We start from the raw sequence: 17,246 nt of genomic DNA, 5'->3' as shown, positions 1-17,246 counted from the left end.
GTTTGCTGAAACTGAATGATAATGGTTGGTTTTAAGGGAAGAAATTATTAGAACAGGTTATTTCAGAAAAAAAAATCATTTATTTTCTTCTTGAATATCAATAGAACCTTTGGACTCAAACATTCAGCGTGTTTATTCTGTTATTACAATTGCAAGTAAATCTCGATCTATTTTGTTTCGTTCAATATCTAGTGTTTTGTCATATTAAATGGAAGTTTCCGTATCTGTATTCAAAAACTTGAAACTGAGTTTTCGGTTTTGAATCTCTGGAAAGTTGGATTCTTGTATTGGTTGTATGTTTCAGTATCTGTATGAAAAGACTCGTGACTGGTTTTACGGTTGAAAATTTCTGGACTCTGAAATTTCTGGCTCCGATTCTGTACGACTCGATGTGAGTTCTAGGACCTGAGTTCTACGATTTGTGTTCTAGGATCTGGTTTCTAGGATCTGAGTTCTCGGATCTGATTCTCTATGTGTGAACTCTTGAAACTATTTTTTCTTGAAAATCTGTAAATGTTTCGATGGGATAATCACTGCAATGTTCTTGATGCTGACAATCACTTCGGGAAGGAGTGCGAGGAATCTGAAAAGAAAAACATTCAATTTTAATACAGAAAAATTTCATTCGTAATGAAAATTTCAGTCGAATGCACGAAAAAAGTATCTGCTTACCTTGACTGAGTGATTGAGGATATGAACGGAGCACAGGATTTGGTTCTTGACAACTCGAGTGAATAATGAAAGAATTAGCCCATCGACCCCTCAGCGCTCTGAAATTTATTTCCCTGCAAGAGAATCACGTTTTGTATTCGTTGTGCATCGTTATTATCATCTAAGAGTAGAGAATTCCATGCAAGTAGGGCGACATGAACTGTGAATGGAGGTTAGGCGTATTTATTTACCTACAGACATGAAATTTTGTTTCAGAGCCTAATTTCTCGTGGAAAAGAAAATTAAAGATCATGTAATTTATTGGAGTCATCATAGATATAGAAAATACAAATGAATCTACTTACTGTAGTTTTTTTCTCCTACGAAATTCAATGGACCATTCGAATCGCTTCGTGAGTTATCAATTTTTGATATTTTAACATCAAAGAATGAAACTCGATGCTTTTTGGTGTCTCACAACTTCCGGAACTGTTAAAATATGATTTCTGAATTGTTTTTAGACTATAACTATTCAATAATGTGGGAAACAACAATACTTCTGTTTTATATTGACAAAATAGCACCCAAAGTCTCGTGTAGCTCATGCTCTTTCCATGAATATCCACCCCAATCCGCATGAACGACCGTCGCAAATTTCTCCTTCCCGCAATAATTCCTTTCCCTCATTTCAAAATGAAGAGAAAATTGTACCAAATTCAATTAAAAGTGATGTTCGTTTATTTATTTCTGTTTTTTATGACAAAAAATTTCTGTTTTATGACAAAATCACCCATTATTTTCCATACAAACATCTTACAAACGGGAAGAAAATACAAAGAAACATTACGTTACATACATTATATGGCAATGAGGATAATGGGATTATTACAATTTTGTTTCACTCATTTTTTCGCTTTTGAATAACAATATTTTTTCAAGTGCATGCTGTTTGCTTGAATCACATAAAACATAAAATTGAACTTTTTTGACGTGACAACGTCTTAAATTAGGTTGCGGCTGGGAGTCACTTATGAAAAAGTGTAACGCCCGGTAACGTTACGATGAGTCACCGAACGAGAGAGAGGCCCGCCGAATGCCTTGCGTCTCTCTCCCACTCAACTATGATCGGTCTGCCGCGCATTGAATCGGCGCATGCTTGTCTCTGTCTTTGTCTTTCTCGAACGTTCTTGGCGTTGGAAAAACAAGAAAGCGTCATAATACAAGTTCACACGTGTGGTTAAAGTATCGTCTGCTGTGTCTGTATTGAAAATGTGGAGTGCTTAGATTCGTCATTTACAACAACTACAACAATAAAGGTAAATAATTGTACACTGATATTTCATTATCGTAAACTATGATTGATTGATTAATTGTTAGATTGACACAAAAGTTGAGAAACTGAGTTTATAGGTTATGTCATACCATTGATAAATGTTGATAGTGACGAAAATAATTCTGTGTGTGCGGATGTGTGTGTTTACTTGTGTGCCAGAAACGATTTGCTTTGCTGGCTTCTAGTGGCTGTTGGTCGGTGGTGGGAGTGTTTTTGTTTTTTGTTTTTTGGCGTTTCTAAGTCAACTACGTTAAAAGGAACAACTATCGACTTGACTTTCGCAAGACACATTACAGCAGAAACACTTCCTTTCATTTCATATTTCTCGTATCATCGTCCTATCCTCAACAAAATCACTCAAATAGGAGTTAGTTAAGTTTAAGTTTACATGTACAATGTTTTAGTAAACAAAATATATTTCTATAGTTAAAATTTGTGCAATTCTTATTTTCATTCAATTCCTTGTTCCTATTGTGCAATTTAATTATATTCATATCAATAAATATTCTACCGAGAAAAAGACGTTGTCACGTAAAATCTTCGCCCGTAAAACCGACTTTACAGGCAACAATTTTTTTTTAACTGAAAAAGATACACAACTATCTTAAAGAATCGATTGAAAAAAAGTGCACAATTATCTTAAAGTATCGATGGAATACAAACAATCTTTCCATCTATGTATGAGAAAATGGAAATTCGATTCTACTCAAGATGTGTGTGACGTTTGAGGTTTGGCTATCCCCTCTTTTGGTGCTATGGCTAGCCAAACTGATTCGTATTATTCCCAGTGTACTCACTAAGGGGTTATATATATATTTCTGGATGCTACTAGCGGTTACTAGTAGCTGGTGTATATATATATCCCCTCTTCGGACTGAGGGTGATGGGACACTCCTGTGTCTTGTCCCCTTCTGCTGGGCCGTCGTGCCCCGTCCGGCTAGATCTCGGTGAGCCCTTCGGGTTCACTCTTCTAGGAGGGGTGTCTTGGTGACGGGTTGGGAACAACACTTAATAATCTCACTCGCGGAATGTATTAAATGTATATATATATATATATATTTGATCTTAATGGTATACACTCCTTGCGCGAGTGGGTCGGTATCGCGATATTAGATGGTTATGAGTTGGACTTGGAGCGCGGTTACGAGCAGTGGAAGACCCTGTCTGGTCTGCTCCTGGAAGGTATCTGTCTCTCTGCGAGTTTCTAAATCTCCTCCAAGTCCAAATCGCTGATCTAAGCAGTTCCACGGCTTTTTGCACCAATATTGTCTTGTGTCATCATTGACGCAAGACTCATACAGTCACACAGTATACTGGACGTGCCAAAAGCCCTGAAACTGCTTTATTTGATCCCTGCTGTGGCGTCATTTGGGTGCTGACAATGGTCTAAACATCCGTTGGATTGTTCAGTCCCCTGTCCAAATGGCGTTGCAGGGAGCAAACCGATCCTCCAAACACTGGGGCAGCTGACCACAGCGTCTCCAAGACATCGTGGGACTGCTGACCCATGTCTGGGCATCGATTTTCAAAAACGACGCATTGGCGGAGGCCAATACGTCACACTCCCCTGATAAAACTATTGCTACCCTGGTTCACAATCAGGTGGCAATAGTACTAAACTAAGAGAAACGAATTTTAATATAGTCTGTGCCTTAAGGGCCTCGGCTTATGCCAAAAGGGCTATCAACTTCCCTGCCATAAGGGCCAAAATCCCTGCTATATGAGCAAATTTAAAACTATCCCTATCGACCGGACCCTTACAGTTTTCTTATTGCTAAAGTCCTTATCAAGAACAGTATTTAACTCCTTTCGGATAAGCGTAAGAATAAGTTAGCGAGGTCGTTGATAGGTGCTTTCGGGGTTGGTTCTGCTGGTTACCGTCCTCCCAGGTCGTGTTGGAGGGGTGGTCTGGAGTAAGACGTCTCCCCGTTCCAGTATGGGCTGACGATCTGCCAGCCCTGGGCTCCTGTTCGTTCCGGCGGCCCGATGATCATCGGAAGGGCCTGATATTGTTGGGTGTGCGTGACTCGATTTTGGGGAATCAGCGCAAGCTGAGTGGTGAGGGGGGCGGCTGTCTCGACTGGGCGACTTGGTTCGACAGGCTCCAAGTGTTCGTCCAGCTCCACAATCTCCGTGATGGTGGATGTAGGCCCCGGTCGTACTCCTCGAGCGAGCGTCTTCATCGGAAGGTGTACTTCTTGGTTTGTTTTTCTCGTGCGTGATCGTCGTGGTGGCGCCTGCGGCGATGGGGTCCTGGTTCTCGGTTGGTGGGGCTCGTTCTCCCTGTTTCGAGTACCTGAACAAAACCTAACTCCCCCACATAGCGTCGCGACCTTCGACCATAGGGAGAATTTCCAACATGCCGCGGCAATCACCCCAAGAATTCCTAGCGAAATCCCCGCGTATCCTAACCCGTGTTCAACCCTCCTCAGTCTTCTGTTTGTATCCCCTTGTCTGGACAGCGCTCGGGCTTTATCGATAATGACTTGCAGCCCGAGACTGTCCCTTGTGACGCTGTCCTCGTCGTTCTGTCCAACCTGTACCGTTTGTAGTAGGCCTATATCGCCTAAGATTTCCGTCAAATTGTTCGGTCCGAGTCCGCGTATTGTCTTGTTTAGTAGGGTCGGGATGTCGAAGATGGCTCGGTCCACGAATTTTAGGTCGAACTTCGACGTCAGTTCTTGGAATGGGGTGAGGGTGACGGATCGCGATCGAATCTCGCAGTCCGGCGCTAGGGTGAGTGTTCCGGTTCCCGTAATGATGATCGTGGCGGGTTCGCGTCTTGTGCATTTTACCCGTATTTCGTCTTCCGTGACGACGGAAAAAACCCATGTGTTGGAATTTCCTATTCGGGCCCAATATGTTCGGTCCATTGATTTTACCCGTACATCGCATATTTCGGAGCTCGAAAAACGGGGATTGGAGATCATTTGTACCTCACAATCCTTGTTCCCATTGACCTCGTATAGGGGTCGTGCGGTCTTGCATATAAGGCCGATCATTCCCGTTTTACAGTGGTTGATGTCTTCACTGTCAAGCTTGAGATACGTATTGGCTTCCTCCGAAATAGCGGTGTAGGGATAACTTGGCGTTATAAAGGCCACTAGAGACGTTGAGGTATTGTTAATTTTTGTCGGCAATGTCAAGTGTCTATACACGATATATTTTGTTAGCTCAAGTATCGGTATCGTGATGACGAATACGACCTTTTCCTTATGAAAATAGGCCGTCAGATCCGCGAGTTTTAATAATTCGGTGATATATGGGATTTCTAGGGGGACCGGGAACTCCGCCCCCCGATTATGTTGAATTACTTCGTTAGCCGCGTCCAGGATATTTTCTGGCGACATAATTGACGGGTGCAATTGTCCTCTTTTCGCGAATAGGATGGCGTTAATCAGCATTTGGGTGTCGAGCTCATATTCGCTCAGTTCCGCATCGAAAGCTGATATAAGGCTCGCCATTTTCCCATTAATCCCTATAGTGTCGATACGTTCGAGGATGTTTCCGATGGCTACGTAGACTGTCGCGTTCAAGATCTTAATTTGTCTTGGTCTTAAAAGGTCTTAACTGGTCTTTCATTCCCAACCAGTGTCGTGTGAGGATTTGTTTTTTCTCTAGGAATTTTGTTATGTCGATATGTGTAATCATATTCCACACCGTGTGATAGATTCGCAGGTTCGCATATTTAGTGGTTAGGATTCCGTTTCCTCCCTCTAATCGTGTGATCTCCACGCCTGGAGTGTCCGGGCTCCCTGCGAGCCTGAAACATCCAATCATACGCGGCTATTTTGTTGTTTACGTTTCGTCCTTCACTCCCCTTCTTATTCCTGGCTGATTGTACTCTACAGTTCATCAGTCAGAAATAAGAATATTTTTCGGGCGAAATGTGAAAACATTAAAATATATTCCTGACAGAGGTAGGGATTATGCGGGATTCTCTATTAAATTTCCTGGTAACATATTTGTATAACATTTTATAACTAAAGGGGCTGTGATCAGCTCAAAATAATTATTTCATTATCCCAAAAACTATAATTTATTATTCTCGAAATTTTAACGGGTTCAAATGACCAAATTTTCAGGCGCAATAGTTACTAGAACTATTGATTCATTAAAAATACCCTGAGAGCGATAATTAATATTCTCAAAGCCCCTTTTTTTTTTTTTTTTTTTTTTTTTTTAAAAAATGAGTCTCAGATATCTCCGCAATCACCAAAGTGAATTAAAAAAATTTCTAACATCCCACGCATATATTCACCCCATCTCTTTATTCCCTCTAATTTCTGGAATTATATTCCAGTAAAATACGCAATATATTTTTTTCCATGCATCAATGTATAACCTTTACCCCAAAACCGTAAAATTTCTCTCAGCACCCGATAATCATCCGTATTATCATTTCTGGGCCCAATTCCATTCATCTTCTCGCTACCCTAATTCACAATTCTAAATAGATTAATGTTTTACAAATTAATGTAAATTTACAATGAACGAGGGTGTCTTTAGGGAATTTCGAAATTTAAATGATCGTCGTTGGTGCGCCAGCGAGATTGATTGGTAATTTTTCTCGGTATCAATATCGGTCGTCGCCCGACGTCTTTCTTGGTGCCCAAGAGTATGCTCTTCCGGTGGGGGGGGGGTGTCAGATTATCGGGTCGCAATTGCGGGGCGTATGTCACCAGTCGTTTGACATTTGACGAACAGTGAAGTTTTTGTGAATATTTTTGTGAGTGCGTGTCTAAATATTTTTGTGAGTGCGTGTATAAATATTTTTGTGAGGGTTTTTCTCTTTCGATTGGTGAAGGATGTCTCAGCACGGATTACTAAGCAAGGTGTCCCGATCACCAAATGGGGATGAGCCTATTTCCACCGGCGGTGCTTTTACCGGTAAGTCCCTTTTTTTTTTTATTATTAAATTGCATTAAATATATATAATTTTGGCCGTGGGGTATTTGAGAGAAAAAGAAAAATGTTTTTTTTTTTTTGTGATAAATTGGCTCGTCTATTTATGGCGTAATAATTTAAATATTTTGATTTGGCTATATCCAAGCCTGGTAGATTTATGATTAACAAAAAAAAAATTTTTTTTTGTGAGTTTATTTTCCCTTTTTTTTTTCTAGTTATTAATTATTAGGACGGGTCAATTTAACATTAAACGTATTTACGGTGATATATGCTCAATGTTGATTTCCGATTGTGGTTAAAAAGGGGTGGCTCTAATTTTTTGGGAATTGAGGGGTCCATTTATAATAAGACTGGCGAACAGGGGACTGTGGGGGGGGGGCGCTACGTCATTTACTTCTTTCCTTAAGCGGGAGCGTGGTGAGTAGGGGACCGCGGGAAGGAGGGGGACGGCCTACGTCACCCGCTTCTTCCTTCAAGTGGGAGCGTCGTGAGTAGGGGACCGCGGGAAGGAGGGGGACGGCCTACGTCACCCGCTTCTTCCTTCAAGTGGGAGCGTCGCGAGTAGGGGACCGCGGGAAGGAGGGGGACGGCCTACGTCACCCGCTTCTTCCTTCAAGTGGGAGCGTCGTGAGTAGGGGACCGCGGGAAGGAGGGGGACGGCCTACGTCACCCGCTTCTTCCTCCTTCAGTGGTGCTTCTTGGGGAAGGCTTTATGTCTCGTCAAATTTGGTTTAATTTATTACTCATGATAATTTATTCCCCTTCGTTTTAATTTATTTTTTGTTTTCTTAGGGATTCGCGCCGAATCGGGGTATGGATCGGGTCGACAGACGGCTCGTCGGTCCCGTCGATTCACGCCCGGGGACTGGATAAGTCGATTATCCATTTGTCCTGATCTCGCCCAGGTGCCGGGCGTCCTCGAGGTTCCGGTCGTCGACGAGGATCCGGACGTCGTCGTGGATCCGGACGTCGTCTCCCAGAATCCCGACAGTCGTCGGTGATTCCGTCTGACTCAGGTGTTGCTCCATAGTTGGTAAGTTGATCCCCCTTTTTTTTTATCATTACCCTCTATGCTGTGTGGGGTGTTTATAATCTCTTTTCTAGGAATCTTTCCTTTTCTTCTCCCATTTTGTTCTTCGTTGACGTGTGGTCATTCAGTCGTTGTCCGTCTGTCACGTCGTTCGTTTGTGGTTTGTTTTATTATTATAAAATGGTGTTATCCGCTGGTGATCCGATTGTGCGGGTGTTGGAGGACCTTATAGAGACGGTTCCCTTCGTTGGGTCCCTGATTCGTGGTGGTTCGCGATTCTATGATTTCCACGAGTTGTTATTAGAGCCTCTTCCCTCTTGGGCTCCACGGGAAATTTTTGAGTACCATATAGCTCTTACTCTTCCCGCCATCCGGTCTGGCCAATATTTTGGGTTGGGGTTGGTCGATCTTCTCAATAGCCAGCGAGATTCTAGTGAGATGACGGGCCATCCTTTCTGGATTCCGGGTTTTGAGGTTGGGGATTTTGACGTAGTTCTCCCGGTATCTTTGGTAAGTTTTTTTCTTTTTGTTTTTTTTTTATGTTTAATATATATTCCCCTTTGTTTTTCAGGAGTCCTTTCCCTGGGAAACCGTGCAAGAGGTCACTGAACTCTGGCTTACCCTGACGGTGGAGAATTACTATCGCGTCCCTCTGTTCTCCCATTCTGCCCCGTGTCTCCTGTTTGACCTTCTTTACGATGCTTGTTGGGATCGTGTGGAGAGTATCCTCAGGATGGGGATTACTCGTGAGGTTCGGCGACAGGACAATCTGCGCCTGCGGTTATCGGGTGATTTTTGTCTCCCCCGTCTCTTTATTGAGGGTCCCTGCCCGGTGGTGAGTTATCCTCCCCCCTTTTTTTTTTTGATGCTAAATTTGTGGTATATATATTTTTTTTTTCAGGCTCCCCGTATGTATCAATACGGGGATGATCCTCTGGAATATCTACGATATTTGTCCGGGGATCCTACTCTCGGGGAGGAGATCGTCGACGAGTACGACTGGTTTGCCTTCTTTGAGCATGTTCGTGGGGATGCCTTTGTATGTGTTTATTTTCCTTTTCTATTTGTCTCTCCTGATCATGATCCTCGTTTTTTTTTTTGCCAATCTTTTTATACTTTGTTTTTTTTTTTCTAGGATCGTCTTCGCGGTGTCTAAGGCTGAGGGAATCCTCTTTTCTCCTGATGCGGCCATCGTACCCGGTTTTACCGCGTCCAGGATCTACATTTTTTCTTTAATTTTTTTCTAAAAATATTTTAATATATGTTTTTTTTATTTTCTGAAAATTTCATTGTTGTTTTTTCTTTTTCCATCCAGCTCGTCTCCAGTTCGGTTTCCGGAGTCAACTGCTGCCAAATTAGATGATGCCCCTTCTTCAATTTTGGTCAGTTATTATTTTATTTTATATCCCCCTTTTTTTTTTTTTTTTTTTTTATATACCGGAAATTTTCGAAAAACGGGTAATATTTCGTCGTTTCGTTTTTTCTCTAATTTCGGTTATCGGGGCGGTTTTCGGTTTCCCTGAGACGCGCTTTCTTTAGTTTGTCGCGGTGTAGAATTTTTGATCTTCTTTCCATTTGGATATTCACGTTGTTGTGATCTAAAATTTCCAGAATACGGTATGGTCCTTTCCAATCATCGTCCCTTTTTCCCGTTCTGGGCTCTTTTAAGAGCCAAACATATTCTCCTACTTGAAGCGATATTTCCCTCACTTTTCGGTCATAATATTTTTTTGATCTTTGTTTCGATTTTATGAGGTTTATCCGGGCTTGTTCGCGTACTCTTTTTAATCCTTCGGTTAATTCTTGGAATAATACGCGATAGGGTTTGCCTCCGATTCCCTCCATCGATCTTGCTGAGGGTACGCGTGGTTTTACTCCGAAAACTAGCTCGTGAGGGGTGAATCCCGTGCTTTCGTGTACGCTCGTATTATACGCAAACATCGCCATATCTATCCATTTATCCCAGTCTCCGCTATCTCCGATTTGGGTTTTTAGAAATTCGGTCAGGACATGGTGACTGCGTTCGAGGGATCCGTTTGATTGGGGGCGGTACGCGGTAGTCAGACAGTGGCGAATTCTAAATAATTTACAAAATTCCGCGGTGATCTGACTTGTAAAATTTGTGCCTCTGTCCGACAAGAGGGCCTGTGGCGCGCCGAATGTACATATTAATCTGCGTGCGAGAGCCCGTGCTACGTCTTCCGCTCGTTCCGTTCTCAATGGCACGGCTAAGGCGTATTTCGTTAGACAATCCTGCATTGTCAATAGGTATGCATGTCCCCTGTGGCTCCTGCCGGAGGGCTCATAGATGTCCATAGACACCTTCTCGAACGCGTCGATTGGTGTATCAGTAATGATCATGGGGTGGCGGGCCTTCTCCCTCGTTAGTTTCTTGCGTTGGCAGGTCTGGCAGAGGTTCACGTATTCTCGGACCGTTTGGGACATGTTTTTCCAATAGTATTGGAGTTTCACTCCGTGTAGGGTTTTGGTGATACCTTTATGTCCTCCTATCGTTGATGTATGTTTTTCTTCAACGATGGAAATGCGATCTTCCGTAGTCGGTACTTCGAGTAATCTTGCGCATAATATTACTTGTATGTTGGTTCTGCGTAATTTTTCCTTCAGGGTCGTTCTGATTGTTCTTCGTGATCGTCCCGATAGGCAATCATAGTCGTGTGCCATTCTTATTATTTCTATATTTTCGGCTGTTATTAGTTCGAGAAATTTTTCTAGGGTTCGTTCAATGTTATCCTCGAGGACTTCTGCCTCTGAGTCATCTTTAATGACCAGGCCAAATCCCCATTTGTCGGATTTCCTTATTTGAATTACCTCTCCCGTTTGACACCGTTGTGACGTCAGTTCTTCCGCCTGTATCCATTCCTTTTCGATTAATACCCTAAGGCATGCGTTATCCGGCTCTCCGGATGCTGGGAGAAAAAATGCGAAGTTTTGTTTTTCTTCCGTCACGTGCATTCGAGAGTGTCGGACATTCTCGTTGTCTTCTTCTTCAGACAGTTGATACTCTGGTGCCTCTTCGTTGTCGACGAAAGGGGGGTCTTCTCCCTCGCTGTTATCAGCGTCCGTCGGCGGCTCCCATGCATCGTAATTTGCGTCATCCAGTGGTTCTCTGTTTTGACTATTGTCGATCTCGTTTCGGTTGTCGAGTGTCGTCTCGTTTCCCTCGTCAGCTGTTGCGTTATCTTCTTGGTAGTTTTGTCGACCCATATCTTCATCTGACGTTGGTATTGGCTCTTGTGTGGGGTCGAATACACTTCCGGGTTCGCTTCCGGGGTTAGAGCTCTCTCTTTCTGTTTCCGGTTCTTCATTTGGCTGAGGGGGTTGCGTGTTTCTTTTTGGGCGTTTTGCAATATTTTCCTCTTCTGTAGATATTTCTTCAAGTGGGATTTTTCGCGGTCGTCCTCTTTTTCTTTTAACTGCTGGTAATTTCGAGGGCCGTTTTCGTATCCCTGATTTAACAGGAATTTTCCGTGGGCGTCCTCGCTTCGTTTTTGTCGGCCGGTTTTCTTGGGTTTCTATTGGTTGATCGGCGTCTTGGCTTCCGTGTGAAGTCGTTCTAGGACCCTTATTTGGTTCTTCGTTTACTGAGACGACTCGGCATTTTGACACGTGTGTATCGACATTCCCTGTTCTGACTTTAATTACGTCGGGCGAAAGGAGTGCGATAACTTCGTGTGGTCCCACCGTGTGATATGGTGAGAATTTCTTGTGCCATACCATATCACCGACCTTTATGTCGACGTAAGCTGAGACCGCTTCAATCCCGGTCTCGCTTGTGTTCCAGTCTGTCGGGGGGGTATTCACTGCCACAATGTTTTCCCCCCGAGCGATATCTGGTCTATCGCCGCGCATGACCAGTACTTTGTTATCTGACCATATTTCTTCGATCACACATGGTCCTATTCTTTGGCCACTTGGTCTGATAGTGTACCATATCGCGTCCCCGACCTCTACGTCCCAAATTTGCGCGTTCATTCCGGCTATGACTGCGACGGTTTTCTCCTGAGTGAGTTCTTCTGTCTCCTCAGGTATCGGGTTTCGCGATAGCGCGTCCGCGTTTAGATTTAATTTTCCCGGTTTATATTTGATTTCATAATCGTATTCTTCTAATTCATTTGCCCAACGACGTAATTGGGCCCCTGGGTCTTTTGTTGACCTCAGCCACACTAGTGGTTGGTGATCGGTTATCAGGGTGAATTTTCTTCCGTATAAATATGGTCGGAATTGCTTAATCGCGAATATTATCGCTAGGAGTTCCTTTTTTGTAGTTGTATAGTTTTTTTCTGGTTTTGTCATTACTCGCGAGGCATAGCTTATAGGCAGATCTTCGCCTATATTGCCTTGGCTGAGGATTGCCCCGATCGCATAATCTGATGCGTCGGTCGTGACGATGAACGGTCGAGAAAAATCTGGGTGTCGTAGTATGGGGTATGACGTTATTTCTCGGGCTATTCCTGTGAATGCATTTTCTTGTTTTTCTCCCCATTCAAAGGGGACCTCTTCTTTTAAGAGTTCCGTTAGGGGGCGTGCTTTTGTCGCAAAATTCTCCATGAATTTCCGATAGTACCCCGCCAATCCGATAAATTGTCTAATTCCCTTCCTATCCTTAGGTTTTCGATATTTTAGGATGGGTTCTATTGTTTTGGGGTTAGGTTTTATTCCCTCGTAGCTGACGCAATGCCCCAAAAAGGCTACCTCTTCCCTTAAAAATTCACATTTAGAGGGCTGCAGGCTCATTTGTGCATCATGGAGTCTGTCCACGAACGATTTATATTTTTCTCTATGATCTTCTAAAGTTTTTCCATAGACGACTATATCATCCATGTAGACAAATAACCCTGCCCCCTGTAGTCCGGATAATACTACGTCCATTGACCTCTGGAAGGCTGGTGGACCATTCGCAATGCCCATTGGTATTCGGGTATAATGATAGTGTCCTCCCGTGGTTGAGAAGGCTGTTTTGGGGCGACTCTCCGGGGCTAGAGGGATTTGGTGGAATCCGGATACCAAATCGAATGTTGAGAAGTATCTCATGCCCCCTAATTGGTCGAGTATATCCGTGATATTGGGTAGTGGGTATGCGTCCGCGACCATTTTTTCGTTTAGTCGACGAAAATCGACTACCATACGCCACCGTTTCTCTCCATCGGGGCCTGGTTTTTTTGCAACCATCCACGCTGGCGAGTTATACGGTGAGTCAGAGGGTTCGATGATACCGGCTTTCAGCATGGTATCTATTTCTTCTTTAGATTTGTCTCTGATGTGGAAGGGCAGGCGGAATTGTCGGACTACGACGGGTTCGTCGTCTTTTAGTTTAATTTGATATCCCGGTATTTTGGCTTCTTTTAGTTTTTCGTGATCAAGCTTATATACCCAAGGATTATATTTTATTAAATTTTCTGCCTCTTTCTGCTCTTCCTCATCCAGACCTTCCAGCCGGAGCATTTCCATTATTTTGTTGGTTCTCTCCGACCGGTTTTCCGAACTCTCTGATTCGCTGAATGCTTTAATTTCCGCTTCCGTTGCAATTGACTCTATTTCTTCTAAGTCGACAAATGGAATTTTAAATCGTTCTTCGGTTTCCCGGGTATTGTACGCGTATGAAAAAGCTACACCTTCCCTAGGTTTCACTATCGCATCCCCGAAGTACACCCCTGATTTGATGTCCCTTCGCGGGAGGTAACCGACTTCTGCGTCGAATTTACCTACTCTGACGTAGACTAATTTAATTGTCCTAGGCGGAAGGGAAATTGATTCCGTATTTAAAAATGTGTGTATCCCCTCCCCTATTGTAAGGGTGTCTTCCCCGTAGTCAATTTTGACTGCCCTGCTTTTCAGAAATGGCCTGCCCAGCATTCCATCTTCTGAAAGGGGAAAACTCGAATCGACGACATGGAATTTGTCTTCGATTCCTTCTACGTTCAGAGTTACGTACCCTATCGTTCTCGATTTCCCCGGTGTAACCCCTTTGATAATTATTATTTCTTCACGATTTATCCTTAATTCCGGACTGAGTTTGTCTGATCGTACTAGATTGACATCAGCTCCCGTGTCTACAAAAAATTTCCCCTCCCTTCCCTTCATTCGATCGACCTTTAGATGTACTTGGGTGGGAGGTATGTCCATTACGCGGAAATTTACATGGGCCGTTTTATATATTGTTTTTTTCTGCGCTTTTGACTCGCCCATGTCTTCGAGTCCTAGATCGCGCAGCTCTTCTGGACTCGTTTTTAGTTTAAATTTTGGCTAGTACTAGCGACCGCCTCTTGGTCGTTCTTTGTGTCTTCTCTTTTTTCTTCAGTCGCGATTTTATTCGTTGGACGTTGTTTTTTTATTAGGTGAGCGGGGGTTCTACAATCCCGTGCATAGTGCCCCGGTTTGGCACATCTGTAGCAAACGTTATCGTTGGTGTTAGGTTTCGTCACCCGTTTGTCTGACTGTTTCCCCCCTCGGTACTCGGGTTTGTTCTTTTCGTTTCGGACTACACGTTTCTGTCCGTCGGATTTTGTGGAGTTTGTGAACCTGATGTTCATTGCTCTCATATCAGCCTCAATCGCGTCATCATCGATTGATTCGATCCTTCGAATCTTCCCTTGCCCTTGAGACTGTTTTGGTTTTGCATGCAGCCTCCGTAGCTGTTCGAAATCCTCGGTTTCTTTTATTTTCGACTCGATCGTGACCGCGAGTCCGACGGTCTCGTCAAAAGATGCTGGAGTCAGGGGAAACATCATACTCTTGATGTCTCTTCTGAGTCCGGCGAGAAAGGCTTCCCTCATATTTAATTTAATACCGTGGATCGTGATCCCGTAATCTGCCGTCGGATCCGTGTCAAGTCGACTTTGTGCTTTTAATTGCAGAGCCCTGAATCGCGCTTCGTAATCTGTGACCGATTCTCCGTATTGTTGATACAGACGCGACATTTTTCCCAGAATTTGACGTAGGTTTTCCCTAGTTCCGAGTGATAAGCGAAGCTTTGTGACAAGGTCATCGAGCGAGTTTATGCTTGTTAGCGCGCTTTCTACCGCCAATCTTGCTTTCGGACCGAATTTTGGCAGGCACTGGTGCAGAAAATTTAGCTCATCTCCCGGCCTCAAAAGTCTTCGTGACATATTCAGGCTGGTGATGAATCTCTCTACATCATCCCCTACCTCATATTTCGGCAATGGTCTTATTGCATTCCTCACTCGTTGATCTTCTCCGTAGCCGTGATCTGCCCATGGATTGTATCCCAAGCCCAATCCGTGAGCTTGTGGTGCGTGACCTGAGAAAGCTCCCTGTCCTACATTCCCGTCTTCGAAGGTATTTTGAGGGACCGTATTCGGTCCTCCGAGACCGAAATTGGCCCTTCCAAATCTCGCACTCAATTCCGACATAGGGCTTCCGGGTACCCTTTCCGATCTACCGATTCCATTGCCCCTGTGAAATTGTTGTCCCAACTCTTGTCTCCCCATCGCGTAATTCATTCCTAGCATAGGGCTAAATGGTCCTAATCGCAAATCCGATCGATTATTTCTGTAGGGCGGACCCATCTGTCCCATTTCTGGTCTAATGTTCCCTGGTATTGGGGAACTGAACGCGAAAGGTTGGGGAATACCGACTGATGTTGGTGCGACCGTACTTGCTGTTATTCTCGACTGTAAGGTTGTGAATGTGGTTGTCATGTTTGCTACGCATGATATTGCCGTCGGGTTACTTGTTGTCGTCTCGCGGTTGACCGGTTCCGTCGGTCCTCCCGTGGTGGTTTCGTTTGACGCGCCGTCCATGTCTATTGTATTTGATTCTGTGTGTGTTAAATATGGTCGCGAGTCTCGGTTCTGTCGGTCGCGTCGTTGGGTCCGACTGGCCAAAGATCGCGGTGTGCGAATAGGAGGAATTTTTAAGCTTGTTCAGTACTTACGCGAGTCCCATGACGATTGTCAGTAGTCCGATATTCATCCTGTTGTCCCGGATCTCGTTTGTTGTCTCTGCTAATGATGATTTTATTTTTCAGGTTTGGCGCTGAGTTGTCTCCGGTACCGCTGTTGGCGAGTTGTCCTGTCCCAAATTTCTCCTGCTGCTCCTGGCTTGGCGTTGGGTGGTTCCTGGTGTTGGTGTCAAGCGTTGTCACTGCTATACTTCCCGTCTCGGCTATCGGTCTGCGTTGTCGGTTTAATTTTCTCTGGTGTTGGTTGGGGTTCTGTGTTTTTATTTATTAATCTCCTTCCTTCGTCGACCGTCGGCTCCGTACGCGTAATTCAGTGTGTTCCCACTTCTAGTGTCACATAATTCTTCTGCACTATCTCCTGATGAGTGCCAAAAACTAGTTGGGCGCCAATGTGACGTTTGAGGTTTGGCTACCCCCTCTTTTGGTGCTATGGCTAGCCAAACTGATTCGTATTATTCCCAGTGTACTCACTAAGGGGTTATATATATATTTCTGGATGCTACTAGCGGTTACTAGTAGCTGGTGTATATATATATCCCCTCTTGGGACTGAGGGTGATGGGACACTCCTGTGTCTTGTCCCCTTCTGCTGGGCCGTCGTGCCCCGTCCGGCTAGATCTCGGTGAGCCCTTCGGGTTCACTCTTCTAGGAGGGGTGTCTTGGTGACGGGTTGGGAACAACACTTAATAATCTCACTCGCGGAATGTATTAAATGTATATATATATATATTTGATCTTAATGGTATACACTCCTTGCGCGAGTGGGTCGGTATCGCGTTATTAGGTGGTTATGAGTTGGACTTGGAGCGCGGTTACGAGCAGTGGAAGACCCTGTCTGGTCTGCTCCTGGAAGGTACCTGTCTCTCTGCGAGTTTCTAAATCTCCTCCAAGTCCAAATCGCTGATCTAAGCAGTTCCACGGCTTTTTGCACCAATATTGTCTTGTGTCATCATTGACGCAAGACTCATACAGTCACACAGTATACTGGACGTGCCAAAAGCCCTGAAACTGCTTTATTTGATCCCTGCTGTGGCGTCATTTGGGTGCTGACAATGGTCTAAACATCCGTTGGATTGTTCAGTCCCCTGTCCAAATGGCGTTGCAGGGAGCAAACCGATCCTCCAAACACTGGGGCAGCTGACCACAGCGTCTCCAAGACATCGTGGGACTGCTGACCCATGTCTGGGCATCGATTTTCAAAAACGACGCATTGGCGGAGGCCAATACGTCACAATGTGTAACAATCATATTCGTCAGAGAACTTAATTAGTCTTTTTTTCATATTAAAAGTATTCATTATGCAAGAACTGTTTAAAAATATTTTTTGTAGGCTCTAAATTATCTACGATTCGAATCTGTGTTTCTATTAACGCTTTGTACATT

At 44.0% G+C, this 17,246-nt stretch overlaps 1 protein-coding gene and 1 long non-coding RNA gene across 3 annotated transcripts; one reads left to right on the top strand and one right to left on the bottom strand.

The window, feature by feature from the left end:
• Positions 1 to 92: 92 nt before the first annotated feature.
• On the bottom strand, positions 93 to 1,247 carry LOC135171799 (uncharacterized). Of its 2 annotated transcripts, none has more exons than XR_010300636.1 (3): positions 1,017 to 1,247; positions 673 to 902; positions 93 to 583 (listed from the first exon to the last, which is right to left on the bottom strand). It is a non-coding gene; the product is annotated as an uncharacterized LOC135171799 (long non-coding RNA). The 2 variants fall into 2 exon arrangements; XR_010300635.1 differs by having other exon boundaries at positions 673 to 785; positions 1,017 to 1,242.
• A 6,953-nt stretch (positions 1,248 to 8,200) lies between these two features.
• On the top strand, positions 8,201 to 9,139 carry LOC135171806 (uncharacterized). The gene is made up of 4 exons (XM_064138362.1): positions 8,201 to 8,432; positions 8,494 to 8,757; positions 8,824 to 8,961; positions 9,058 to 9,139. Exons 1-4 carry the CDS (start codon positions 8,361 to 8,363, stop codon positions 9,076 to 9,078), a joined length of 495 nt encoding a protein of 164 aa, XP_063994432.1. The 5' UTR covers positions 8,201 to 8,360; the 3' UTR covers positions 9,079 to 9,139.
• The last annotated feature ends 8,107 nt before the right edge of the window (positions 9,140 to 17,246 follow it).

This window comes from Diachasmimorpha longicaudata, unplaced genomic scaffold (genome assembly GCF_034640455.1).
Source record: "Diachasmimorpha longicaudata isolate KC_UGA_2023 unplaced genomic scaffold, iyDiaLong2 ctg00000106.1, whole genome shotgun sequence".
NCBI lineage: Eukaryota > Metazoa > Arthropoda > Insecta > Hymenoptera > Braconidae > Diachasmimorpha > Diachasmimorpha longicaudata.
This window is presented reverse-complemented; position numbering and strand designations above follow the sequence as displayed.